Raw genomic sequence first — 27,942 nt, 5'->3', positions numbered from 1 at the left:
TTGAGAGAACAATTAGAACATATAAACAAATGATAAAAGCATGTCATGCGTTCCAAACACAATATGTATAATTATGTACAGTATACAGGTTGTCCAGTATTTATAGTAGTTCATTGACAAACATTGTTGAATTGTGAAGTAGTACTGTCAGCCGGCTCAGTGTATATGCAATAAAACAGATCTTTAGCAAATATCCTGCAAGAAGAAATACATATTCATATTTATCCCATTTCACAAGTGTTTAGACAAAAAAAGACCAATAGTTTCACTACTAGCATACAGTGTTCATAATTTGTCCATTTTAGGATATTACTCAAAAATTCATGGATACCCCCTCACCTTAATTGGGCACACAATGACACATTCCCAAGTTGGTTGTTTACGAGTTGACATTGCGTAAAACAGGTGTGCATGCCTACAGCCTGCCACAGCATACATGAATACTGAAATCATTTTCATAAAAGCTGTCTGTGTATGCATACATGTACTGCATGCATGTTGAGCGCATGTATCAAATGCATAAAGGCTGAGTAAAGCCTGTACTAAACTTCTGCTTCAACTCGAAGGTGATTTCATTTCCCAGTTTAAAATAGGAACCATCTAGCAACTCTCTACAAACTTCATGAGCAGCTTTTCATTAGGCTTCTCCGGCATTTAACAACATCATAGTAGGCCTCATATGCTACTAGAAAAAGCATATCTTTTCAACTAGAAGGGACGTGCTGTTCTTACCTATGAATGTAGCAGCCTTGAGACTTGGTAGAGAGAATTTCACAATAGACAAACTATAAAACAGCTAAGAAGATACTTTTGTTTAAAGCAGCTTGTTTGAATATTCCTTAGAAGTGCACATAATTAGAGAATTACAAAATAATTAATCAATTACAAAATGAATGTGCCTGGTTTTTAGAAATACCACATCAGTTTGTGTTTGGCTGAAAGGTATTCCAGATTACAAGCATTCAATTAATGTATCAAGCACAAACTAAAGTAACTTATAAGAAAGCATTTCTAAGCTTTAAACTTTCAGTCTAATAGGGACAAGTGCAATATGGGAAAGATAGCACAAGGGTGTGGGTGAGAGACTAATACAGCACGAGGCAAAGCTGAGTGCGGTATTTGGCTTGAGACCACACCAGAGTGCTATTTCTCCCATATTGCACAAGCATGGCGGTGCTTTAACTGGTTTAAAGTGCTTTCTGGTTGTCTTTGTTTAGAGCATTCATTTTGTAGACTTAAACCGCATTGGTTTTTAGCCATCAGACAATCGGTAAGTGTCTATATAGTATACAAGTTTGGTCATAAAACAGATAGCATCGTTTTGGCTACTTCTGGTGATTGGAAATGTTACGCATGTGATCAACAGTGCTGTATGGAAATAATAGCACACTTATTTGTTTGATCTTCACCCACCCAAGTGCTTTAATGACAATTATTTTACCTAAACACAGCACCGTCAATACAAACAATGATTATATTTTTAATACCTAAGGTACAATTCTGCAATCCAGATTGTAATTTACTATAGAAATGGCTTCAATGAAGTATTTATTCTAAGTCAGTTGTTAGGTATTGCTAGCGATTCGGACAAAAATCACTTAAAGGTCCACTGAAATGGAAAATTCACTTACCATTTTTTATTGAATAAATAGATTGTTTGTATCATACAATGCACAAAAACACCTTTTAATAATTCAATTGTGTTGTTATACTAAGATATTAAGCCACAAAGTCAAGACAAAGAACCGGAAGTATTATTACACACTTTACAATGGTAAAAGGTAAATAAACAGTGAAAGTTTAATGTGCAGGTGGCAATATCAAGCTTTCCTTTTCAACTTCATGGTGTTCCAAGATTACTTGAACGTTCTGCTGGAAAACAATAGCGCAGTTGTTCTGTAGTTGCCTGTAGCTCAGCCTGTAGTGCTTTACACTATCGAAGCTCACTGGCTTCATTATGCTTCACTGAAGTAAAATTAGTTCAGTTTGTTTACAAAGCTGGGTTAGCAGTAGCATGAAACAAAAAATGGTATCTATGTTACACTTTCCTGAGTTGCCTCTCCACCTGGTAAGGATAATATCTCGTCCCTATCTTGCCAGTGGCGCCATCCAATCGTTTTTCCTCACATTTCTCTACCTCCATCCGCTGTATTGGACCCTTAAACATCTTCAAAACATCCAAGAAATAAACTTAGTACTTTGACCACTGTACTGTTGATTTACAGTCCCTCTCTAACAAGCGTTCTTCACCACAAGACCAGTGTAAATTCACTCGTAGGCCTGTAACTGGTTGCAGTACAAGTTCTTACCATATTTTAAGGTGTTACAGTAGTTATGACATGAATCTAAATCGAATCTAGCTGTACATAGACAGTTCTGTCACTGTAATGCCACCTCATATGTACTGAAGTTTCTGTCTGATGCGTTATGACATAATATAGTTGACTTACCACAATACACTAAAATGTATTATATCTACTAAACAAAACAAAATCTGATTAAATTACATGAACCAACCTATCCACAAGGATTGATAATGGCCAAAGTGTATTTTACCATTTCAGTAGACCTTAAAGGCAGTGCATGGGAGTGAATATTTAACGGTAGTAACTAATAGCCTAGATTAGAGAGAAGCAGCATTTCAAAAAGAACATTAATTACACACAGGGTAGTTTTATCTTTTGTTGACTGTTTAGAATATATCAGCTAACATTGCTAGGATACGCACTGGAAAAGAAACCATACCATACAATGTATTACCTTTCACACTTGGGACCAGAACAATCAAGAAGGCACAGTTGAACTGACAAACCTGATACACTGGGCCCTGTGTAATATGGCCACATTGGGACCAACCAATAGTAATATCCTGATTATCAAGGTGTCCTGATTTTCCAGGTCAGGCATACTTTTGAATGTTAACTAAGTGTGTCTTCAAGTGTCCACTATTAGGTTCCAGTGCACTTACATTTGCTATGCACATTGTCCAAAAATTGAGCTAGTAAGAGTCAAATTTGTTTAAGCAAGTAAATGTGCTGGCAGTATAATAGCACTCTAATCACACTCCACACTTTACAACCCTTCAACACATATACAATGTTCAAAACCTGCTACCTACACACATGGTGGGAGTATACTGGAACTACACTTGAGGACACCCCTACACTTTTGAGGTCCCAAAGTATTCCTCAACACAGGATAACCCTGTCTTTTTGAGACAAACTAGATGATAAATAAATAATACCAGAATGTTCATACTAATGTGGAGGATACCTACATAATCCAGACACTTAGTTAAGGTTCCAAAGTATCCCTTAGTACATAAACTGACCTGGAAAATCAGGACACACATAAGGGGCAAAGTTTATAGCACTAAAAGGTCTGAGTGTCAATATTACTATAAGAGGAACAGAAAAACAGTTGACCCCAAAGAAACAGCTGCTAACAAGCATGTACCCATTCAATGGACTGGATTGCTGGACTCGCATAAACTTTGCCCAAACACTTTTTCAACCACCAAAAGTGATTAGCTACACGACCATCACTTATTTTACCACACACTCAAAGCATTCAATTTCTCGTCTTCCCTATCAGAGCACATATAGCTAACTGTAGTCTGGTTTTAGCAGTCTAGTTAGCAGCAAGAGTTTGTCATTACTATTTTGAACTCTTAATTGTTAACAGTCAGCTAGAGAAATGCTTTCCAATGTACACACTATCCACAGGAAGTAAAGCTGCAGCATTGCTAGTGCTCACTCATTGCAATATAAACTGAACAACTGGCAAATGAAACTGCAGGCTGTTACAGACTAGGCAATCATTTCTTTGCTAACTTTATGCCAAGGTCAGGCAATGTGTGCCAAGACTACTGGAGAAGATGGAAAAATACACAGCACGGAGCTTGTGTAAATGCTAACACATCTTTGATGATGAACTACACTGTGGTTTATGAATAATGTCCAGTTTTATATATCATGGTGAATTGCGCTAACTTTGTTTCTGTGGCCATACAAGAAAAAACAAACTAAAGGTTTAGTCCAGTAGTCCACTCTGGTAGTGAATGGGTACACACCTGCTAGCAATGCTACCATAGTGACATCAAACATTAGCTCAATTACTAACACTCTTCACAACAACATACAGACCTGGAATAAGAGTTATCCCAAGCAATAACATAGAGGCCGTCAGCAACAGCCACATGAGATCCCTGAATAGGATGAGTGTTAGCAGGCACTCGTAGTATTGGTAATATTGGAATCATTTTATCAGTCTGTTCATTTGGTGGTTGAGATTGCTCTATCTCCACAGCTGTAGCCTCAAATAATACACCTACAAATACAACTTGATAAAAACTGCTGTTTCAACTACCACTACCCACCGAATCCAATGTCTCTCTTCTTTGTGGCAAATTTCCACACAATAATGTCACCACATTTGACATTAAAATGGACCACGTGTTTATTTTTTGAACTGCCAAATGGACAGTATTTAATAACATCAATGATGTGTAAATGAAGTGCTTGCTTACTCACCTAACTTTAACCTGTACCATGGAATCCTTGAATATATCCATCTGTTTCTTAATCCATTCACTGCTTTTCATTGTCACTAAAGACAAACCTGAAGTGTCTTTAGAATGACTACCACTAGCCTAGAAAGAATAAGCAATAAACACACACTACATAACTTACACAACTAACATACACAAACTAACATACACAACTACACTACACTATACACACTACACTACACACACATTGACAGGAGTTAGTTTCTTCTGTTGTGCAGGAGTTAATGTTCCAGTGGTAGTACTAATGGCTGACATTGCTACCACAGTTGGGTCACACATGGTGATTTCCAGTGAGTTACGATTACTGTTTGATGTTAAAGTGTCGTGTGGCATTGTCTCAGCAGCTGAGCAATTTACAGGTTGTGTAGTGCAAGGCAGTTCAGTCATGAAACTCAAATCTTCCTCTCTCAAAACACCATACCCTGAGCTAGTTGTGCTCGAGTTACGTGAATGAGTATAGGGTAAAGAAACAGTTGATGAATTTCTTGAGGATGACGTAAAGTAAGCAGATGATGAAACTGGTGATGCAATGGGTCCAAGGTTTCTATCACAATCGTTGAGCTCTTCCAGTATGGCATCTTGGTGTAGACCACGAGTAGCACTGGGCTGAGCCATTGTAGAGGGATTGCTGTCAATAAATAACAATACCAAACATGAAAGGTGATAATAACTAGCTGTAAACCGTTAATGGATACCAGACAAACATTGTGTTGTTGCAGTGTGTGCGTGTACTACAAGATTTAAATCTTACTTTTGTGATGAGCCTTGTTCGTCTTTATTTTCTGCGGTAGAACCAGCTCCTAGTTTTTGTAGACTGCTATCTGACATACTCCTGGAGCGAGGCACCAGCGAAAACGGCACAGACTCGATAAACGCTAACCATTGCGAGTTGCTCATTAACAACACAGAGTTCTGGTCATTGTCTCGTTTTAATGATAAACTTTCCGTTAAACTTTCTGCTGAACTACTCTTCCGTAGTCCCTTCTTCTTACTCTTGCCATGAATGGACGAGAGACAGGCGGAGAAAGGCGAATTCAAACCATCCATAACAACACACTCGCTTACGTAGCCATTTTGATTGTTTTGATCCTTGCGCACGTGAGACAAGCGGTGGAGTCTACGACACGCTACCAGCCTACAAACAATAGCGAATGGTGTAAATGTGAGTGTAACATGTTAATAATCCTTCAAACGGTAATGATAGGATGCGAATGGTGTTGTAAAGGTGCGCCGTAGTATAAAGTGGGCGTGTCCATTAAACCGCCAAATCAGTTTGTGGCGGGTCAAAAAGGTGGATGCTTTGGGTGTGGCCAGTAGGAGTGGTATCCGGTGTTTAAACCACTTAATAATTTTACACATCAAAATTTGTAGCTAACAAATGTTTGCAAACCATATTGGGCACTAATTGAAATAAGAATTCTGCTATTAATAGTAATGTGATCATAGAATGCAATGATGCTTACAAAAAATAACTTTGATGTTGGTAGCAAAGTAAACGTTTTACAACTCTTTTATTCTGCGTATCAGCTGAAGATGTTCTATATTATACCTAGTAGCAAGAGCCCATGATAAATACTTGTTCATAATAAAGAAGTGACTCTGAGCTAGTAGTCATCACTAGTAGTTAACCATGTTCTCAAGTTTCTGTAAATATTACAAAAAGTGTAATAGTTAATTAAGCACATGTATCATTTATTATTGATCTACCTGGTTACCATGGAGTGCTTGTAAGAGTTCTTATCCACAGAAAACATTCATGTATATTGGTAATGAAGCTGACTGTTTATTTGTGGAGCCATTGTCTGTTGACATACACCTCGGCTTCACCTCTGGTTTATCAACAGTAAACTTCCTCTGACATCAGAGTCGGAGTGTATATATGAGATTCCCTTGATATTGTTGTTGGTCTATGTGTTATGTATTTGTGCATGGTGGCGAAACACGTAACTTTGATTTTCTAAGAAAATATGCTCAAAACATAGTAGCGTAAATGTGGTTTTCTTCTCTACAAAGATGCACTAACTGAGAAATTATGATTAACCTAGATGCTGTATGGTTCACATGCTAAGAGTGATAACTTCAGGCTATTATTAATTGTCACCTCCAAGAGATGATTTTAAAATATAAGTTCTAGTATAATACTTAAGGACATTGTGGAGAAGTGTAAACATTCCAGTGTGTAATGAAAACAAGACAAATATATACAAAGTCTTTTTCAAGTTTAGTGTTGTCTAACTCTCACCTGAATATTATACAATGGCAAGTAGTAAAACTACATTGTGGTATACGTTTGTGACAATAGACGGAGAGTTGCTATCACAACTGTGACAAGCACCACAAGGGTGTATGACTAAGTGGCGACTTAGCAATATTATTGTGTCACTGTTAGTAGGATAACTGTTCCCACTTTTTTTGAAGCGTTGTATTCAAACCTGAGTTGTAATCCTTGTGGTAGAGATGGTATTTCTTTTTTCCTTTGAAGTGAGGTGTGAAAGTGGCTCTCTAACCTGTAGCACCTACTAAGGTAAAATATTATCAATATAGGTAATTCAATCTCAATCATTTAAATCAACCTCATTGGGTAAAATAATTTATTGGACTGAAACCACAACCCTATATTTGTTATGATTCAATGTGTATGTGGTTAACAACATCATAGATCATACAGTAATTGTGTATTAGCAAGAATTAGAGATCATGAGGTTTGTACTTTCCCGCAATATACATATGTATATATTGGCCAGAAACTAGCTTCACAATACCTACATAACTAAGCCCAAAAGTGCCATCAATATATCAATATAACCTGAAACACTTCCAATAAGTTACTATGAATTTTTAAATTTTCTTTTATTTAGACTGCTTGACTGACTGACTGACTGACTGACTGACTGACTGACTGACTGACTGACTGACTGACTGACTGACTGACTGACTGACTGACTGACTGACTGACTGACTGACTGACTGACTGACTGACTGACTGACTTAATAATGCCTTCAGACAAGCATGACTCGATAATGGTTGGTGCACTGTTTGATGTTGTTTCAGCCCTTTCAGCAAACCACGGTATGTACAGTGCACACATCATGGACTTAACTTCCTCTTTGTGTCCCGTTACTCTTTGCTAATGGATTAAGGCGTCAATTGGCAGTAGTGCACAATGGCTTCCCTATACGTTTGGTCCATAATTTTCTGTAGTGATTGGATTGATTGCAGAGGCATTTCTTTCTTATACTTTTCTTCATTTATAACTCTGTGTAACAGGCTGAGCATAGCTGAAAATGAAGCGTAATGGTCACTTTGTACTTTTGATAATTGATCGTTGGGACACACGTTCAGACTAAAACAATAAGTCTGGCAACATTCATTCTGTTGATGTGGTACATGAGTGTTCATCAGTAATAATCATGTTACAAAAAATAAACAAATAAATTAGGGATCATAGAAAAAAGTAGTAAAACAAGGAATGTCACCTATACTTGAAAGATAATACTAATGAACCTAATTCAGTCTACCCATGACTAAGTAAGGGATTAAATATCCAGTAGTATATCTTCAGATGTAGGTGACCTCCTCAGGCTTGCTTCGCTACTTTTTATGATCCCTAATTTCCAAATGGCTTGGGGCATGTAATGCCTGCATGCTATTATTAATTGGGGCGAGCCTGAGCGAGCCCCACACTAGCGAGTCAACGGTGTAATGGACCCGTTTACAAAAAATTACGATAAGAAACAAAGTCAATGTGTAATGGACCCGTAATATGACAATAAATTACGATATAAAGCGGATACCTTACACTTACTCCAGCGTAATGATTCAGATAAATCAACGGCGTAGATTACTGCCTTCCCATATTTGGCGATGTGTAATGGACCACATCACGAGAATTACCGGCGTAGATTACTGCTTTCCCATATTTGGCGGTGTGTAATGGACCATATAACGGGACTTACCGGCCTAGATTAATGCTTTCCCATATTTGGCAATGTGTAATGGACCATATCACGGGATTTACCGGCCTAGATTAATGCTTTCCCATATTTGGCGATGTGTAATGGACCATATCACGGGATTTACCGGCCTAGATTACTGCTTTCCCATATTTGGCGATGTGTAATGGACCATATCACGGCATTTACCGGCGTAGATTACTGCCCTCGTTACTGCCCAGCCACGTGCAATGGATGCAGATGAACGCCTTCGACGCAGGAGAGAACAGTACAGGCGCAGAAGAGATAGAGAAACCCCTGAAGATGTGGAAAGAAGAAGGTGTAGAGACAGGGAGTATATGAGACGGCAAAGAGCAGGGATGACAGCGGAGCAGAGGAGAATTGAAAGAACTAGAAATGCACTGCCCTCCCCACAAATCCCTACGCAATTTAATCGGGAAATTCCATCATTTAATGATCCTGCCGTCATAAGAAAGATGTGTGAGTTTCACGAGGGCCTACTCAATTTAGAATTTTCATGCTGTGTAGTCTGTATGGAACGTTTCCCTTCCATATCCGTTAATGCTATGAACGTTTGTAAAAGATGCACAACGGATAAACATTTGCCAAAATTGTATTCTGGGGACAACAACATGGATCCAGGCCCAGTATCACCCGAACTTGCTGTAAGTGGTCAGGTTGCTTGTGTCATCAACTACCTGGTGCATGTTTTCTGGCGACTATTTATCATGGCAAGCATGGGTGAAGCCTCGCCATGGCTCTTTTGACGTAATGAACACCAGCTAAGGAGCAGTACTAGACACTGGCAATCGGCGTTCACAGATGATGCAGACACATTGGATGTCTTGGATTATGATGAAGACCTGGATGACAATGTCAGCAATCGGGATGATCCAGAGAACTACATTGTTATAATTGTAATTATCATATTTATTTCACCTTTATAGCTAATTAACACATTGATTTCTACCAAGTTATTTCATTCTTATTTGTACCGAGTACCAAAAAATCTACATGCAACTAGCTATACTATAACAAACTAAGTGTAATAGCTAAAGAATGTCCAACTTCCTGAATTCCCAAATAGCTTATTATGGTTTCTTTTAGATCTCCTTAGATCCTACAGTTGATTTATCAATAAAAGCATTAAGCTTGTACTGATACAGGTAAAATCCATGAGCAATATGAACTATTCATACAACTCGTAAGGTCTATAGTAGTTTGCACTGCCATTAATACTTCAAAGTCATCAGGCTCGCCCCACGATGCTGTTTGCATCTGTCTAGTTACATGAGGGAGGTGAAGTTGAATATCAATATGTAATGAGCATAATTACACACTATTACAGCAATTCAAAGTGTTCACATGACAAAATAATTAAAATTAAGTCATTTCCGGAATCCAGAGTATATAAACTGCCACGTGTTTGTCCAATCCAGCTCTTTGTAGTTATCGGTCTAGGCATGGTTGATCCAAACTCTTAACTATTCACCCTAAAAGTGGTGCATGTGTGCTGGAAAAGAATAAACAGTAAATCTATGCACAGATATATTTAGGGAGGGTACATAGAGGGGGACATATTGTTATTTCAACTTCACCTTCCTCATGTAATTCCTAATAGCATGCAGGCATTATGTGCCCTGAGCCATTCGGAAATTAAATTTCGGAGGCTCCATCAATATGTAAGTTTGAAGCCCCCTCTGATGACAGAATAGCTTGTCCGTATGTGGACTGGCTCTCGTCATTGGCTGGTAGTCAGTGGTAGAACTTCCGGAAGGTACTCTCGGAGAACCTATCTGCTGCCTGTAGGATGTCTGAGATTGTCACCCCAGAACAAGCTGCCTTGGAAGCTACTGCTCCTCTCACTGAATGGGCCTTGAGTATTCCCGTATCTATACCAGCTTCTTATAAACAAGCATTCAGCCATCTAGCAATTGTACTGCTGGAAACTGGGTCATGCTTTCCAACCCAGGAAAGAAGGAGAGCTGTTTTCCTCGTGTCTTTGTTTGATGCAGGGACACAAAATTCTTGAGTCCTCTTCTCATATGCCTGAATTGTGACAACTAGGCAAATGAGTGGTTCGTCTGGAAACCTAGGATAAAAGAAATCTGCTAGAGGTTTGGATGGTCTACTTTGTTTCAACAAGTGCTGGGGTTCAAAGAGCATGCCCTCAGCAGTGAGGGACTGGCTTCTGATATCTAACTTCCTTAAGCCTACTGACCTTGAAGACCTAGTCAGGGCCAGAAGTATTGTTGCTTTGAGAGCAAGTGAGCAAAGCGTAAGTGCCTCATTAGTACCCAATAGTTTCAGGTACCTTAATACCACTCCAATATCCCAGAAAGTAGAATATCTGGGTAGGGGAGGTCTCTCATTAAATGCTCCCTTGAGTAATCTTGTAATCAGGGGGTGCTGCCCCACTGGTTGACCATCCACCTCAGCATGTACAGATGAAATTGCTGATTGATAGGCATTGAGGGAACGGTATTGGTATCCCTTCTCAAACAAGTTGGCTAGAAAATTGATAATGTCCTCTACAGGTCCAACAAAGGGGTCCCTATCCCATTGATGATACCATTCTGTCCATTTGGCGAATAATGGGTTGTAGTTTGATTGCATTTTTGACCTCCAGGAGGACATGAGGAGGTCTGAAGCTTGTGAAGAGATTCCTCATGATTCAAAGGATTCCCTGAGATGGGCCATGCAATCAGTTCTGGAACTCCCTGACTCATTATGAAGTCCTGATCTGATGGGAGCATAACCAGCATGCTGAATTGTCTGGGTGGTTAGCTGGATGTTTGGATGTCTCCAACAGTCGATCCTTGCCAACAAGTCATTGTCAATTAGTGTTCGTAAGTGTGTGTATCTTTCTACTTTGGTGGCCACTTTGTTATATGGAAGTGAAACTTGGGCTGTGAAGGCAGATCAGACAAGAAGAATTGAGGTGTTTCACAACCGTTGTGTAAGGGGGATGTTAGGGGTTTCTCGGTATCAACAGTGGAGGGAGGGCATCTCTTCTGAGTAGTTGGCTGTGGAATTTGGAATGACTGATGGGGTTGGAGTGTTACTGGTGCAGCATCATCTGTGCTGGTTGGGTCATGTGGCAAAGATGGGTGATGATCGTTTACGTAAGCAGATGCTCACAATAGGTGCTTTGAAGCATGAAACATAATGCTAGCATAATGGGTAGATTTTTGCCATACTGGGTGTTCTGCCACTAGATCAAGACTCACGGTAGTGAGTCGCGCGGCCAGTAAAGCAGAAACGCGCGCCGCAGACAATAAATGACGCGACCACTACGTGAGGATTTTACAAGAACGAACGTTCTCAAATTTGGCCTTCCTGTAATCCACCCGTCACTTACGCTATCCCTCTGAAACTCTGGAGTTGAACTCATCGTGTCACTAGTAACTACCACACAAGCAGTGAAGCAAATCCATGCCGATTGTTTCGTGATCGAGATTGCCGACATGAAAGGGGACGTTTCATTTTTTTTTTTTTTTTTTTTATCGCATGCGGTTAGACGCAACCGCAGGTGTATGCCTTGCGTTCCTTTGTGCATTCCGAACATTGATCGCCCTGTTATCGCTTCAGTATTCACTCAATCACCTCAAGATTCACATCATCGATTTCACCATACATGATTACCCTACAGTCGTGATTTCAGCACCAAACGAAGTTTCAGTCGTCCTCAGTCGACCTAGAGGCCAAATACAAATCCCAGATTGTTGTTTTCCGCAATACTCGCTTGGCATGTAGGGCAATGTGTCTTTAAACTGTTCTGAAAGTTTCGTTCAGATTGAAACATTTGTTTTCGAGAATGGCTAGTTTGAAATTTGAATTTAGTCGCCCCCACGTCATTTGCTCTCTAAGAATTTTACTCGGAATTTAAAGAATGACGCAGAGCACAACTGCGGTCTCTGGGTATTGATGAACTGGCGCTCTATGTAGTTAATCAGTACATATAGCCACCAAGAAGTGTGCTGCCATAGATTATAGTCCATAGATATAGCTAATCTATGGTGCTGCATACCATCCTTCGTTTTGAAATTAGTCGCCCCCACATAATTTGTCCTCTAAGGGCGCGGCTTAAAGAATGACACAAGAGTACAACTGCGGTTACCAGTTGTTGACACAAGCTGTGAGTAATTAGCACATGTAGCTAGCTTAAAAGGAAGTGTGCAAAATCGCCTAATACAATTGTCACCATGCATTATTGCATTTTATAGCACCCCCACACAAAATTACACATGTAATTACAACATACAGAGGAGACACATGAATACCAAACACTTTTCACAACAATAATGTAAGAATTGTACAATAATGACTGTAATATAACTGCTATGCAAATGTTTTCCAGTGGCCCGCCATGGTAGCAAGTCTCACATGACGGCATGTATATTCATCCAAACACAATGGGAGTAACGAGTGAGTATGATGACAACAAGTTGGTATGACTCCATTTGTAGAATCCAGATGAGTGGGTGTGGCTCCAGTATGTCTAAACGGTTAACAAACATTCCTGTTATAAATACGTGCTAGAGTTGCAATATAATAGTATAGTATTTAAATGCAATAATACATAGTCTCCATTGCATCACTATCAAACGACACTAAGTGGAGGATATTGTTGCATCTCTAGTATGTACACTCTATCAGTACAACCTATCTTAATGGCCACTAGTATAGAAAGACAACCACTCTTGAAAAGCCAATTCCAATTGAGAATTTATACACTGTTACCTGCTGAATGAGTGAAGGTGGCAATAAACAAGTTCCACCGTAATTTATACACGTGATCTGATCCTGTATATTCTGTCAGTGGATGAAATCCACTTGGCCAGGACAAAATGTGACTCAAGTGCCCTGGATGATCCATACTCAACCAACTTATGACCCAGTGGCACAATGGAACTGACTATTTATAGAGAATACAATTACATTTATTTCTAAGATGTGTGGATGTGTGGACACATTACAACACATTACATGTACATACAAGACACGCTACGTACTGTTTTAGCATTTCAAGTCACCACATTATACACGTACCAGTCAACAATGCTTCATAGTGCCCATCAGTAAACCTGAAGAAAAGTTACGAAAAATAAAAATTCACATAAGTACAATGAAACCTCATTAATATGGCAGGCTGTGGGACCAAAAAATTTGGCCTGAATAACAAGGTGGCCTTATTAATGAGGTCATAAGTAATGCTTAGCTATATTTGGGACCTACTAGAGGTGGCCAATATAATGAGGTGGTCTTATTAAAGAGGTGGCCACTAAGTGAGGTTTCACTGTACATATAGTTCACAATATTGTGAACAATATTAATGGTTAACAATATACACTGAAACCTGCAGGTCACTTCTTGTGAAAGATTGCTCTCTACACAAAATGACACATTCAGAGATTGTATTTAGATGGATGATACAGTAACGCATTGTGACTTCAATACTCGTGATGTGTCACTGCTAGGCAGCAACCATATACACGGCACTGCCACATCGCACTTGCTCGCACACACAATTTTGCTAACGATTTTACAAATTGATAATTAAGGGGTGTGGCAACTAGCTGCTTCCCTTCTGTACAAGTGGCCACCAAGACAGGTCCACTGTGGATGAAAGCCAGGCATTAGATATTTGGTATTTCATGTGTTGAAGACATTCCAGGGCTTCTGGTAGTCTCAAATCTCACCACAGTTTAACTCAGGCAGTGTTGTGGTCACCACTAAACTACTGGAATGCTGTGTTATGTTCATCTTATGCTTGGCTACTATATTGTAGAACTGAAATGGATACTCTGAAAAATATATCCTATGGATAATGACTTCATCACTTTCTTCATCAGGAGCTTATAAGGACCAACAGTGAAACTTTTTACACTTGGGGCTGACAGTCAACTGCCTATGTCTGAAGCAGTGCTTTTGGTGCTCTAACAGATTGGCTGCCCCCTTGCTGCCAGCACTCACTGTCTCATACGCTGTCATACACTAAATCCATCTCTATAGCCAGTTAGAACAGCATGCTTCTTACCTTTTTTTAAGGCCGCATAATGCAGCCACCTCTTTAAAAGGCAAGGTTAGAAAATTTTGTCCCTACGGCCTGAATAATGACCAGTTTTCACTGTACTATTAGTGATTAGTGATCATGGGGGATTATTTATTAAGATACTAAGATATACAAACGCTACAACCTCTAAATATAGCAGTAAATTTTTTACCCTGGTCCAATGTCTCATAATAATCGTGACTTCGTGAGAGACTCTACTGTGACAAATACATGTTTATCATGATATGTGCTAATCGCCTTTTTACAATTAAGTTTTACAACACAAATACATGTATAGTTAAACTCACCAATTGCGACTAAATCCCTTCAACACGAAAAGACAAATAATGAGACAACCTGGGAGACAACAGCCACACAAGCCTATTCTGGCGCGTTTATTTAGTAGTAATATAAATTTTAAAGGCGTTTATTTACAACAGGACATAATTACGCGCCCCTCTATTGTCTCTGTACATACTTGCCTTTTCTTTACTATTCTCATTTCATTTCACAAGATCTCTTGGCAGGGGCGTAGCTTCTTCACTTGAATTAGTCAATGCTTGAAGTAGATCGAGATACTCTAATAAAACAGTCACATTTCTACAAGTGCCATATTTTTATATTGTAAAGTCTGTAAGTAGCTAGTAATTTAAACTATACAATCCGATGCTAAGCAGAAGTTGTAACTATGCTAAATATTGATTGCTGTGTTCAGCGGTGGAGCAAGTAGTTGATATGAGGGGGGCTGGGCTGACCCAGACTTATTTCTATAGTTTAGTAAGGTGAGACCAAAAAAAAAAAAAAAAAAAAAAGGGTCGCAACCAACTGACAAGAGCTTCCACCTCACCAGCTACCATTTCTAGCTGATAAACTACATAAAAATCCTTACATAGCTCGCTACACACTGAATACTTTATTAGAGTGACTGCTCTATTAGAGTATCTCGATCTTTATCACGGTTTTCAGCCCCACTCCAAGAAAGATAATTTCGGTGTGATATCATTCTGAGGGGGGGCTAAGCCCCCCCCCCCCTTTCCGCAGCCTATGGCTGTGTTACAGCTGTTTTGTGACTGCTCTAATAGAGTATCTTGATCGTTTCAATGCAGTACAAGATGAAAGGCAAAGTGTTGTTAAGGGTTTACTAGTTAAAATGGGTGTTAGTTGACTGCAGTTGCATGCCACTAACAGGGCCGTCCAGAGAAATTAGAGGGCCCAGGGAAAAGAGTTAAAGAGGGGCCCAGGGGCAAGGAAGGGTCTAGATCCTGACTGCTCTATTAGAGTATATCGATCTTTCTTTAAACAGGTATTCAAGTGGCCCCTTTCAGGCTGTGGTAGGGGAAAAAAATACCCCAGTTACCCCCAATGTGGGCGGCCCTGGCCACTAAAATTACAGTTATATTTTAATATTCTGTCACTGTAATCTGGGGTTTCTGTCAAAACCATGGAAACTACTGACTCACCTACTGTTATCAACAGTGCATTGCTTATTCTAACAAAAAGTATTGAAATCCCATCCAAAAACAGCTTATAGCTGTAAAAAAAGTGCGCGTCCAAGTAAAGCAGAGTTAACTGCGACAAAAAGTAATGATATCATAATGCGGCCATGTGCGAGGTGTGCAAGTTGTAATATTAGCTAATCAGATAATACAATGTTATTGTTAAAGTGTTAATGAGAACTATGTGATGCTGCTAGTTTTGAAGTGTGTGAGCATCTTCATAAATGCCACATAAATTTAATTCTCAATAAAGCAATGTGTATAGATTCTCTGATAGTAATAAATAGTTTGAGTTTGGCCGCCTTTCCTGTATACAGCAATGCTACGAACAAAGGAAAGGTGGCCAAACTCAAACTATTTATTACTATCAGAGAATCTATACACATTGCTTTATTGAGAATTAAATTTATGTGGCATTTATGAAGATGCTCACACACTTCAAAACTAGCAGCATCACATAGTTCTCATTAACACTTTAACAATAACATTGTATTATCTGATTAGCTAATATTACAACTTGCACACCTCGCACATGGCCGCATTATGATATCATTACTTTTTGTCGCAGTTAACTCTGCTTTACTTGGACGCGCACTTTTTTTACAGCTATAAGCTGTTTTTGGATGGGATATAAATTTCATTGCATATGTTGTCCAACTTCAGTTTTATGACTATGTTGGACTTCTTCGCGAAACACTGAATTGCCAGGAATGCTGCATTGAGCTCCAGATGACTGATGTGGTTCAGGAATTCTGCCTTTGACCACTGTCCCCCTGTCTGGGTTTCCCCTTGGCATGCTCTCCAGCCTGTGTTGGAGGCATCAGACTCGATGGTCATGATTGGCCTGCAAGGTAGAAGGGGTGACACCATCAGGGAACTCCTGTCCAGGGATATCCACCATTGCAGGTCCCTCTCAGCTTCCAGGGTGAGCTGGAGTTTGACATTGAACCTGGACACCCTGTTCACCAGGGGTTGGTCTTCCCCAGTCACAGAATTTATCATATTTTGTACGGCCCTGTAGTGCAGGGGCACTTGCCAGATGGCTCTTGTTGAGGCTGAGACCTTCCCACATATCTGGCCAGGTCTCTTATCGAGACTAACTGCTGGTGTATGAGGGCTCAAGTATCCTGCTGTATTTTCCTCATCTTTTCGGGAGGGAAGGCCAAATGTAGAGAAACTGAGTTCACTAGGAATCCCAGGAACTCCATCTCCTGTTGGGAAGCAAGCTGAGATGTCTCCATGTTGACCATCAGGCCAAGGGCCTGGAAAATTTGGCACACTGCAGGAATGAGCAGTATGAGCTGTTCCCTGGATTAGTGCATAATTAAGATATTGTCTAGGTGTATAATCAGACGAATTCCCATCTGCCGTAGCATCCCCACAACTGGTTTCATTATTTTTGTGCATACCTGGGGAGCTGATGTCAGTCCAAATGGGAGACACACAAATTGGTAGATCTTGTGTTCCCATCGGAATTGGAGGAGGTATTGGTGCTCCTTTTTTGGGATTTGAAGGTATGCATCCTTCAGATCCAGTTTCATCGTCCAGTCCATCGCCTGGACTAGGTCTGGGAGAATGCGGAGGCCCTCCATCTTGAAGTGCTCTGTCTTCACAAAGTTGTTGAGGCCTTTGAGGTTTATCACTGGCCTCTGTCCACCCCCTTTCTTCTCTACCAAGAAGATTGGGATACAAAGCCGAGTTGGGAGGGCTGGATTTCTATTGTATGCCCTCCTTTGGCCTGAAGTAGTTCCCTGACCTCCTGGGATATCTCCTCATGCTCCTCTTGTAAGCACTGGATCTCCTGGCTGGTCCTCAGCTGGTATGGGGGCTGGACAAGCTCTAGTTTGTACCCTGTTATCGCGCTTAAAACCCATCGGTTTTGTGTTATGCAGTTTGGAACATAGTGGGCAAGTCTCCCAGCCAAGCCAGGACTGCTTATATACAAGTCCATCTGCCCTATCAACACCTTTATGTGGTGTGCCTGTGAACCCTGTGGTGTTAATGTGAGGGTTGACAACATTTATTAAAATTTTTGTTAAAGGTACTAACATGCTGTTAACAGTTACTAGTCATTTCTTTGGCTCTGCTGACACTGTGCTGTTTGGCCTCTTCCTGTATTTTGTTCTGTCAGCTGCCCCCGTAGCCCCGGGGTTGTTTGTGAGGGTAGCCTCTGTGAAAACCCGCCTTCCCCTTGGGAGTTGGTTGGTAAACAGCTTTCCAGAAGACTGCTGCTGACTCCAGTTTACTCTTGGCCTTCTGACCAATATCTTCACTAAACAAGTAGGGTTGGGTGTCCTTAAAGTCTTGTTCATTCATCAGTTTCTTCAACTGGAGGTTTAAGTATTGCAGCAGAGTTTGTCTTCATAGGGAAGACTGATGCTGTGAGGCATCCCCCATTAGATACAGATAGGCTTGGATCATTGGGATTACCTCAGGGAGAGTCAGGCAGCTCTTTCCAGGGTGGCTGCTAGAGGTCCAACGGCCTCCAACCACATTTCCTGTGACCTATAGGCCACCTTGTCCTGCTTGAGGGCCTCTGAGGAGAGTATACCCTCCACCACCGGGTCTAGCTGTGAAATTTGGTCCATCTTGAGTCAGGCTGGCCATATTTGGCCGCCTTTGCCTTCCGGGTAGCATATTCCATCTTGGAATTGAAGGTAGTTTCGAAGCAGGCTTCGTCCTCTTTGGCCTATCAGAAGGTCCAGCCGGATACAGTTCCAGGTCGCTATTGCTCCCCTATGAACAGCCGTCGTCCTGCTCACCATCACGAGCGATTGGCTGGTCATTGAGGGCATTGCCATCACAAGTCCTCTTCTGGGATTGATAATCTCCATCTTGTTCTCCCTTGTCAGCCTTCAGGTCGGCGACCCTCTTGTTGAAGAGCTGTAACCGTCCTTAACAGTCCGTTCAGTAGCATTTCTTGCGTCTTCTCACCGGTATCAGTCATGACTTGACTCAAACTATAGATTTGAGCATGGAGACGAAAGTCGAAATGCTGTCACAGCAATATAAAATGCCGGATTGGACAAACACTTGCCGGATTGGACAAACACTTGTAGCATTGCTCTGAACAATAATTTTGGTGAAAAGATCAAGATAATCTAGTAATGCAGTCAGGCAATATATATAAACTACTCTAATATAACAGTCACTTAGCTTTGGAGGAAGCCCCTTTTCAAAATTCCTGTGTACGTCCCTGTTCTGTGTTCTGCATACAAGTTGATGATGTCTAGCAAGGGTACAACCATGCTTTTGCAGCCTCTTTTATGATAGGAGGACCTCCACTAATGATATAAGTGTGTTAGAATTAAACCTTATTAGCATATGCAGGATTTGGTATGTACTTGAGTACTTAAAGTACTTGTAAGTTCTGCAAACATTATACGTAGTATGTACACAATGGGTGTATGACAGAATTGTATGAAGCAACTTCTTGCAATTATTTTAGTGCCTTCCTCAACCTTACTATGTATTGTGCAGCCATGATTAATGATGTCATAGCATTCCAGCAAACAAAAGCAATGCTGCTATTTATTTTAAGGGTTTAAGAGAGAGAATGGTTGACAATAACCTGAAAGTACCATACCCCTAGGCACACTTACATACTACAATACACTGAATACAATATATATTTTACTACAGTAAAATGTACTTGTACTTTTCTTAAGTACTCTCTTGATTGCTGCTGGAGTACTTGTACTTGTACTTGGAAAATTCAGAAGTACTTGTACTTTACTTATGTACTTGGCCCCATGCCTGGTGAAGGCATATCTGTAAACCAGAACATAAATGGGCAAATCAATAGTGATTTACTACAAGCCAGTAATTTATCAAACACACTTTGAAGGTGGTCATTCTGGTCAGACCCGGACGATGAAGGTACCGATCAGTTCATTAACCCTGATGACGGAAGGATACCTCATGCTGCAGTTATAGATTAAGTGGAACTATACACTTCCCAGCATAAAACCTGTCATCCTTGCATAGTTCTGCAAAATGATCTGTGATGTACTTGTACATGCATTTAAAGCTAACTTGTTGACCACTTCATAGAAATAAAACATAAGAGAAACCTCAACATGGATAACACTTGTAAGCTATTCATGTGCAACTTATACTAAGAATTGAAACCACTAACATCACTCAACTATGAAGCCATTGTTTGTTTCATGATTGTGTACTGTTGTAGTTAGTGTTTACATCACATGGTCACTGTGATGACATTTTGTAGTAGTTTCTACCATAGGATTGATATATTTTTTATGGAAAAGGAAATTTCAGTGAATATTTGGAAATTGGAATAATCCCATATCGGCACATGAAATGTTCACCAAAGTTTTGATGAATCACTAAACACTAATCAATAACATTTTTTTGTTGGTAGGCTCAGTATATTTTTAATACAGTACCCAATGCACTATAAATTGACAGTATTGTGACTCCTTTAGTCATCCAGTATGATCATCATACTCAGCAGTGTGATCATCACATCCTACATGACTGTAGGAGTCATACCACTATTTACATTGCATAGAATGCATAGTGGTTAAGTTCTAAAGTTCAATCTTGTGATGTTACAACATTTCAGGATTGCTCTATGACAATTGTTGTACAATGGTACAATAGTGTGACATCAGGTGATGATGAGATTTGACATCACTACCTAATCATGTCTGATATCACATAATTTGAAAGGGTATGAGTATGATATTGACCTTATTAAAACACCACATCCACACAGGTTGAATATTATTTTAAATACTTGAGTCATTATATGCAGCCACCAGTATTAATGGTATGAACCTGTGTGACATTCTTCACTTCTATTTCTTAACAAAAGAAAACTTGTAACCATTGCAAAAGTCAAGAGCCTACCAACAGTGATCTAGCAGTCTCAAGGTTGATTTTTCTGTGTATTCCAGCTAAGGACAGTAGCCATTTGAAGGTGACTCAAAACAATTTCTGTGTGGCTTCACCATGTTAAAGCCTGAAACAAGCAAATTATCATAAGTACTAAGAGAGATCTATGAGCATTTTACAACAAACAGGAACACTTTAGTAGGAATGCATGTGAGATCCAAGTTAAGCCCTTCTGAGCAAACTCTTCCTTGCTTAACTCGATGGGGCTGGATTTGCTGTTAGACACTATTATGTACCATTGTGCAGAGCTACTTTTCTTATCAGGTCTTTATTTCACACATTGATTTTACCCATGTCACACAAACATTTGAAACAGCTTCTTCTTTTTTTAATTGCCACAGGGAAGGAAAACCGGCTTCTTCACAAATGCAGCTTATTACTACTGCTTGAATAGCCGGCAAGCAGTTGACAAGGCTTGTAATAATAGCATGCCTATCTTGTTAAATGCTGTGATGATATGTGAAAATGTGGCATAATTTTATTCATTTGCACATGACAGGAACTGGTAGTCAACCACAATAATGATTACCTCACTGCTGATGTGATACAGTAGCTTACATAACACTGTTGAAGCCTTATAAAAACTGTTCCAAGCCACTTGGAAAGTCATACATGTAGGTTTTCTTTCTTACAAAACCAATAGAAGCAGTAGAAGTTCCACACTATGATGATGTCATATTATCCAGTTATGTTGCTACTAATGAAACAATACTTCAGTGGTCACCATGGTTAGCTTGGAGTTCTATGGACTGATCTTGTTATCATTGTATTTTGAGAAGTTTCACATTCCCCTCACAACGGTATTTGATTGTCCAACTATAGCAGACCAAACAGCTGTATGAAAGTTTCTTGGCAAGTTATACTATCCTAGTGCAGTGGTATGATGTGTAGTATACCAATAAAATCGATTGTTGTGTGATGCAGTGCTTATGCACTATAAGTTTACTGATGTTTAAGACAATGCTGCATTAGAGACTTCAGCAGTAGTGTATAAGTGTTACATTTGTCAGGCTTCATACTGACTTATGTATAGTGCGCAACAATTGTGTATCAGTATACACAATATTTTGTATCCCACAAGACTATATAGTATGTGCAGAACCCTGAGAAAACAAGAAACATGATTGTTTCTCTCAAGAATATCAGCCAACCAGATAAAGGTGATCAGATGTGTCCAGTTTGGCCCCATTACAAGTTTGGAAAAACAGCATTAAAAAGCTGTGCACTTTTATGGTTTTCCCATAGGTAATCTATGGTGAAACTTCTGTGTGCCCATAAATATTGTGTCAGACATCTGTCTGAACAAAAATATTTTGAAACATTTTTAGTGGGTCAAGAATGAACCAATTTCAAAAATTATATAATTCTATCCTTAAGTGATTAAATGTTTTGTGACGGCTCAGCATGTGTACATGTTATAGTAAATAGTACTATAATTTCTTATTTCTTATTTTAGTAATCAAATTGATTTCATGTAAAAAGACATTCAATTGTACAGTTCATTAGATGACTGCTATAATAGATACTTATTTAGATGTATTGCTAAATAAGTGTACATTAGTTAATTAATTTGCTGAATTAAAAAAAAAGACATTATCAACGTATTTATGACATTAGTTTAATGACTTTTGTTTCTCCTGACAAGTTGCTAGCGCAAGCTAAGAATTGTTCATCACCATCGCTGTATAGTTCCCAGGAGGCTGCTCCATGTAATTTAATGGAGTGTACTGGGACAAACTGTTCTAATCCCTGATATTGATACACCACTGATGTGATTTTGTCATTGTCGTCTGGACCAGAGTTGGAAACTATGAGATAATGATTACAGCCAACTTTGAATGTCTCCCAGTCACTGGCTTTAAATGTTTCGATCTCTTGGTATGGTTTAAACTGTACTTGTGCAGTATCCAGCTTGTAAATTGTGGAATGAACTGGTGCGTTGCTAGTAGGGTTTAATATCCCTGACAACTGTGTTGGGGCCGTTGTTTGCTTTGTGTATGCTATGGTGTTAGCCACTACCAAATAGTGATCTCCGTTGACCTCAAAATACTCCCAATCTGTTGCTCCAATTGTTGGAATACTCTGCAAAGAACGGAATAGTTCAGTGTTAGAATCAAAGAAGTAGATAGTAGAGTCCACCCTGGTTGTTAGTCCATCAAATACATTAGCCACAGCTAACAGGTCATATTGCTGGATCTTGAAATGTTCAAAATCAATTGCTCCTTTAGTAGGGATCTGCTGGTACTCCACAAAGTTGCTACCATCCCATTTGTAGATAACACTGTTGATGTTGTAATCTAACTTTAGACTGACGGTTTTAGCATGATTGGCCACTGCCAAGTATGATACTCCTGAGATCTCAAAGGATTCAACATCTCTCGCCTTTTGTGTAGAAATCTTCTGGTGTAATGTGAACTGTTTAGAAGTAAAATCCCATTTGTACACTGGTGATGTGGTCCCAGCCTTGTTAGCTACAACTAATAGTGGAGTATTAGATGGTGTGGCTATTAGGAATTCAATTGCTTGGGCATTGTGTGTCTCAAAGTACTGGTAGAACACCCACTTGCCATTGTCTTTTATGTAGAGGAGTGAGTTTGTGGGTGTACTGCCATCATCCTGGTAAATCGCTAGTGCTAAGAAAGAGCCAACTCCTTCAATGACAAATTGTTTAATATGGGAAGATTTGATAAATGATTCGAGGTCTTGTGAGAGCTCCAAATAGTTCAGCTTCTTAGCACCTGTGAAGGAAAGGATGTAATGTACCATCCTATAAACTATTTCACAATTATCTTACATTGATTATCTTCAGTAGTTGGAAACACATCTCCTATTCTGGTCCACTCATTCTCCTCACACTTGTACAAGATGTTGCTAGTATGATTGTACCACAACAGTCCCTCAGTGGCGTTGTCACAGTGAGGCTTCACTTCTCCACAATAACTGTTGTCACTACTGGGAGTAATCTCCAACTGATCAATGGTACCCTGGAAGATTGCAGAGTTCAGTTGTAATATGGAGAACATTTTTTTACTGATTAAGTTAGCTCTAGATTCCATGCATCTATACAGTTGTAGCTACTACTACACAGTTATTATTCGTCTTACCACAAATACTGGAGATGTGATTCCTCCCAAGTGAAATGTGCCTTCTTTGCCGATAGGAGATGTATTGGTTCGAGTTAGTGGTAGAGTTTGTGTAGTAGCACAGTCGATAGTGACAGTAACAGAGTTGAGGGTGGCTGTGATGACAATCTTGTGAGTCTTGATCGAATCAAAGATTTCCTCTGGAGCATCAAACTGAAAAGTTTGAGACTGGTACTCCACCCTTAGTTTATTGTCATCTGGCTCAAAGCAAACAGCCAAAGCTGCTTGGCTGTCTGTGGCTGGGTTATCAAGGTAGAACAAGCATCTGTCCTTTCTCTTCTTCCCAGTAGAATTGTAACTGATGGCTATGGTAAATTCGTTGGGTAGTCCACATGGGAATAATTCTTTAGCAGGAAACTTGACATTGCTGTGCCTCTCCAAGTTGATTTCCCCATTCTCCCCAATGTGACTGACAATATCAACCAGTTTGTGAGAGTAGTCTACAATAGCAAACAACACATTAATAACATCTACAGCTATTTCACTACCTCACTCTTACCACTGCAGTTAGTAGTAGCTGGAACTGGTACTGCTTGTGTTAGCAGTGAACTAGCTAAGATCATCAACAGAAACTTCAACATCTTTGAAATTCTCTCCACTGTTTCTTTGCTGCTCAGTAAACAGATGAGTAATAGACTTGGCTGCCACGGTTTGCCTTTTTATAGCTTTCTGATGAATTCTTACAAGTGCAGTCATTACTTCCTGTTGTGAGGTGTCAGTGACATAAGTGATTGTAATAGCTGAGTTCTCCATCATATTCCACATGTATTAGCAGCTAGGCCTGAAATACTATGCTTCATTTGTTTGATAAACTAGTCCCTACCGCAAAACTTTTGTGATTCATAACAATGTGTGTAATGTATTCAACTTAGTATGGAGGCCATCCTTGTTAAACATGAACCATTACTGATGTATCTTTTTAATGGTATTGTGAATGTTTTGCAAACCAACGGTGCCATACCATATACGTTACATACCGTACAGAGTATATATTGACATGCTCTACCAAACATACACACTCACACACACGTACACACACACACACACACACACACACACACACACACACACACACACACACACACACACACACACACACACACTGTATTTAATTATAATCATATCCGTAGTGTTCTACCCTGGCTTTGATCATGCTGTAGACAGAGAGGGATTTTTAGTTTAAAATTCTTGTGAAATGTTTAATCTCCAGGTGCTGTACAGACACATCAGACTACATTAAAATCATTTTACAGCTAAGATATTAGATAATAATGTTGTTATTTTAGTGAGCTAACCATAGTTCCTTGTCTGGCATATGCCAAGAGGATATAGTGTTGTGGGTTATTGTTAACCACTTTCATCACAAGAATGTCAGTATAACATATTCACAATGTGGTCAATTATATATTAAAGAGTTTTGTGTAAGCTTTTGTCTACCATGCAGTTGGCTAGTTTCACTTTGATGAATTTCGTCAACATTCTCCGTCCACCATAAGAATTACCCATAGTGATATATTGCGTAATCACAATCTGTAGTTATACTGTAGTAAATTTTCCTTGTAGTTTTTACTGTAAATCCTGGACCCTTCACAAATTAAAAGCAGTTAACAAAATTCTAACAAGTCTAAGCCCCAAGCCATACATATTAAACTAACCCCCTCAGACATTACCTTACTACTAGAACATCATTGTAACAAGTGATCCCTGTTCTGGCTCACCTCTTCCTACATATGTAAACTAGTTGTGTTGATGGTGAGGTCACCTCTGTCAAGTCATGTCCATCGCCTCTGACTCTCCACATGCTTCTTGTCTGCTTGTATGACCACATATGGCTATATGGTATATTGTGTGGATAAGGAGGAGGATTTATTTTTTCTGCAAATATCACTTATCTATACTAGACCATACTGGACATCTGGATTCTGTGATGGAATGGAGCAGTGCAATAGTTAATCTTACTTTTAAAAAATTATTGGTAACTCTAGACTATCTCAAGCGCAGAGCTAGCTATATATGAAGAATTAACTGGCACACCAATAATGCGTGTGGTACTAACCATGTCCCTAAACAATGAGACAGTGATGTGAACATGAAACTGATAGTGATTTTATATAGAAGTGACCACAAAGATTATCTAATACATATTTCAGAAAATCTGTGTAGACATCCAAGCATACCAACTAAGAGCATTACGACCACAAATGCTTTTCGATGAATCCATACGCTCTCCCCCTCAAGCAAATAGTTCCCATATGAAATATGTTGGTAGTTGTTTACGAAGTCGATCATCCTCGTAATAATAATATTTTAAGCCTATCAAGGTATCCAATCAAGTAGTAATAAAGTGTACACTTGTGATTAAACTGCTCAGTGGCTGCAATGACTGCATAATATCAATAGTAATCCGATTACCTTGATATGTTGGTATGTTTATTTGTGGAGTTCTCATCTAGTAAGTTTGACAGGTCTCCGGAATTAAGTGTCTTTGTTGCCTTTGATCATTAGAATTTCTGTGACTTTGTTTGTTCCGCTTACAAGTTGGAATGTGATTAAGAGTAGTCGTGTTGTCTGTTTCTGTATTACATTGTACTGTTAACCATGGTCACGATGTTACCTGAGGATGTTTTGTATTTTACTGGCTTTTTCACAATATCTTATTCCACAAAACAATTCAATATTAGAAGTGATTGCCACTTTAGAACACTTAAACCTTGTATGTGCAAGATGTGGTCATGGTATGTGGTGGAATGGATAAAGATTATTTAATTGCTGTCTATTGTATTAGTGCTGTGTAGTCATAGCACCGTGTAGCGGTTACTACATTGTCATAGTATTTAAGTTGTGGTTAATAGTTTAAATGTACACATCCCATTCTGCGTGTGCATCTTCTTAATTGCTCATGTCTGTAACTAAGGCTGCTAATTGTTGTTGCTAGAGTTAAGATGGCTGAAGAAGTAAGCAGAGTTGCTCAACGTTGTGAGGAAGCCAAACAGTCACTGATACTTGATCTGAGTCACTGTGAGCTGATGTCAATCCCAGAAGCTATCTTCTTTATCCTAAAGAATGTTGAACTAAAAGAGGTCAACTTATCCCACAACAGTATCAAGAAACTCCCTAACAAATTGAGCACCAAGTTTTCTACAATCACATGTAAAGGATGAGGTTGTTTTCAGTGTGTGTTGTTAACTTGTTCTGTTACATTTTTAGCATTAGATTTATCCCATAACAAGTTGACTTTGTTACCCGACAGTCTGAATCAGTTGGTCAACTGTGTATCTCTAAACCTTGGCTCAAACCAGTTCACCCAGTTACCAGATGTGTTACTAACAATGCCTTTGATGGAAACGCTAGATTTCGGACACAACCTTGTAACCAACTTGGACACAAGTAAACTGTCTCAAGGCCCCGCCTTACAAACTATTATACTGACTGGTAACCCACTGGATGATGATTGTAAAGTAATACTTGAAAGTATTGTCAGAGTAAAAATAGTTTTATAACTTTAAAGAGTTTATTGATTTATTTTAAACTGTGTATTAAAATTTTATTTTTAGCATGAAGGAAAAATTTTATTAGACACTGAACTGGAATACAATGCAATGTGTGTATGTGTACACTGGTGTGTGATGGTACATTCACTCATAGCAGTTTATTTCTTTGCAAAAAAAATTTACAAAAAAAAGTTCCCTTGGAATTGTTGGGGCCAAACGTGACCCACCAACTCTTTGTCCAGAACCTGAAGACCCATCTCAGCAAAATCCAAAATGCATATGTATCATGTATGGTAGTGGTTTCAGATGTTTA

At 39.3% G+C, this 27,942-nt stretch overlaps 4 protein-coding genes and 1 long non-coding RNA gene across 7 annotated transcripts; 1 reads left to right on the top strand and 4 right to left on the bottom strand.

Moving 5' to 3' along the window:
* Window positions 1–5,682, bottom strand: LOC136241902 (uncharacterized). Its single transcript, XM_066033287.1, has 6 exons — window positions 5,322–5,682; window positions 4,757–5,198; window positions 4,533–4,651; window positions 4,379–4,470; window positions 4,146–4,329; window positions 1–195 (listed from the first exon to the last, which is right to left on the bottom strand). Exons 1-6 carry the CDS (start codon window positions 5,615–5,617, stop codon window positions 111–113), a joined length of 1,218 nt encoding a protein of 405 aa, XP_065889359.1. The 5' UTR covers window positions 5,618–5,682; the 3' UTR covers window positions 1–110.
* On the top strand, window positions 5,212–27,790 carry LOC136241904 (leucine-rich repeat-containing protein 20-like). 3 transcript variants are annotated; one of them, XM_066033292.1, is made up of 3 exons: window positions 5,212–5,230; window positions 27,074–27,288; window positions 27,346–27,790. In XM_066033292.1, the coding sequence occupies exons 2-3, from the start codon at window positions 27,081–27,083 to the stop codon at window positions 27,636–27,638; spliced, it is 501 nt and encodes a 166-aa protein (XP_065889364.1). In that variant the 5' UTR covers window positions 5,212–5,230; window positions 27,074–27,080; the 3' UTR covers window positions 27,639–27,790. The 3 variants fall into 3 exon arrangements, with proteins under 3 accessions (XP_065889364.1, XP_065889361.1, XP_065889362.1); XM_066033289.1 differs by lacking the exon at window positions 5,212–5,230 and adding an exon at window positions 5,631–5,732; XM_066033290.1 differs by lacking the exon at window positions 5,212–5,230 and adding an exon at window positions 26,139–26,590.
* On the bottom strand, window positions 12,722–14,100 carry LOC136240850 (uncharacterized). The gene is made up of 2 exons (XR_010694007.1): window positions 13,540–14,100; window positions 12,722–13,025 (listed from the first exon to the last, which is right to left on the bottom strand). It is a non-coding gene; the product is annotated as an uncharacterized lncRNA (long non-coding RNA).
* Window positions 16,682–18,391, bottom strand: LOC136241286 (uncharacterized). The gene is made up of 3 exons (XM_066032483.1): window positions 18,256–18,391; window positions 17,485–17,744; window positions 16,682–17,383 (listed from the first exon to the last, which is right to left on the bottom strand). Exons 1-3 carry the CDS (start codon window positions 18,389–18,391, stop codon window positions 16,682–16,684), a joined length of 1,098 nt encoding a protein of 365 aa, XP_065888555.1.
* On the bottom strand, window positions 22,543–24,824 carry LOC136241900 (thrombospondin-type laminin G domain and EAR repeat-containing protein-like). Its single transcript, XM_066033286.1, has 4 exons — window positions 24,638–24,824; window positions 24,100–24,578; window positions 23,790–23,979; window positions 22,543–23,733 (listed from the first exon to the last, which is right to left on the bottom strand). The coding sequence occupies exons 1-4, from the start codon at window positions 24,717–24,719 to the stop codon at window positions 22,601–22,603; spliced, it is 1,884 nt and encodes a 627-aa protein (XP_065889358.1). The 5' UTR covers window positions 24,720–24,824; the 3' UTR covers window positions 22,543–22,600.
* Window positions 27,791–27,942: the final 152 nt, after the last annotated feature.

The sequence above is a fragment of the Dysidea avara genome, chromosome 12 (genome assembly GCF_963678975.1).
Source record: "Dysidea avara chromosome 12, odDysAvar1.4, whole genome shotgun sequence".
Taxonomy (NCBI): Eukaryota; Metazoa; Porifera; class Demospongiae; order Dictyoceratida; family Dysideidae; genus Dysidea; species Dysidea avara.
Note: the sequence above shows the minus strand (reverse complement) of the source record. Positions and strands in the feature narration are given on the sequence as shown.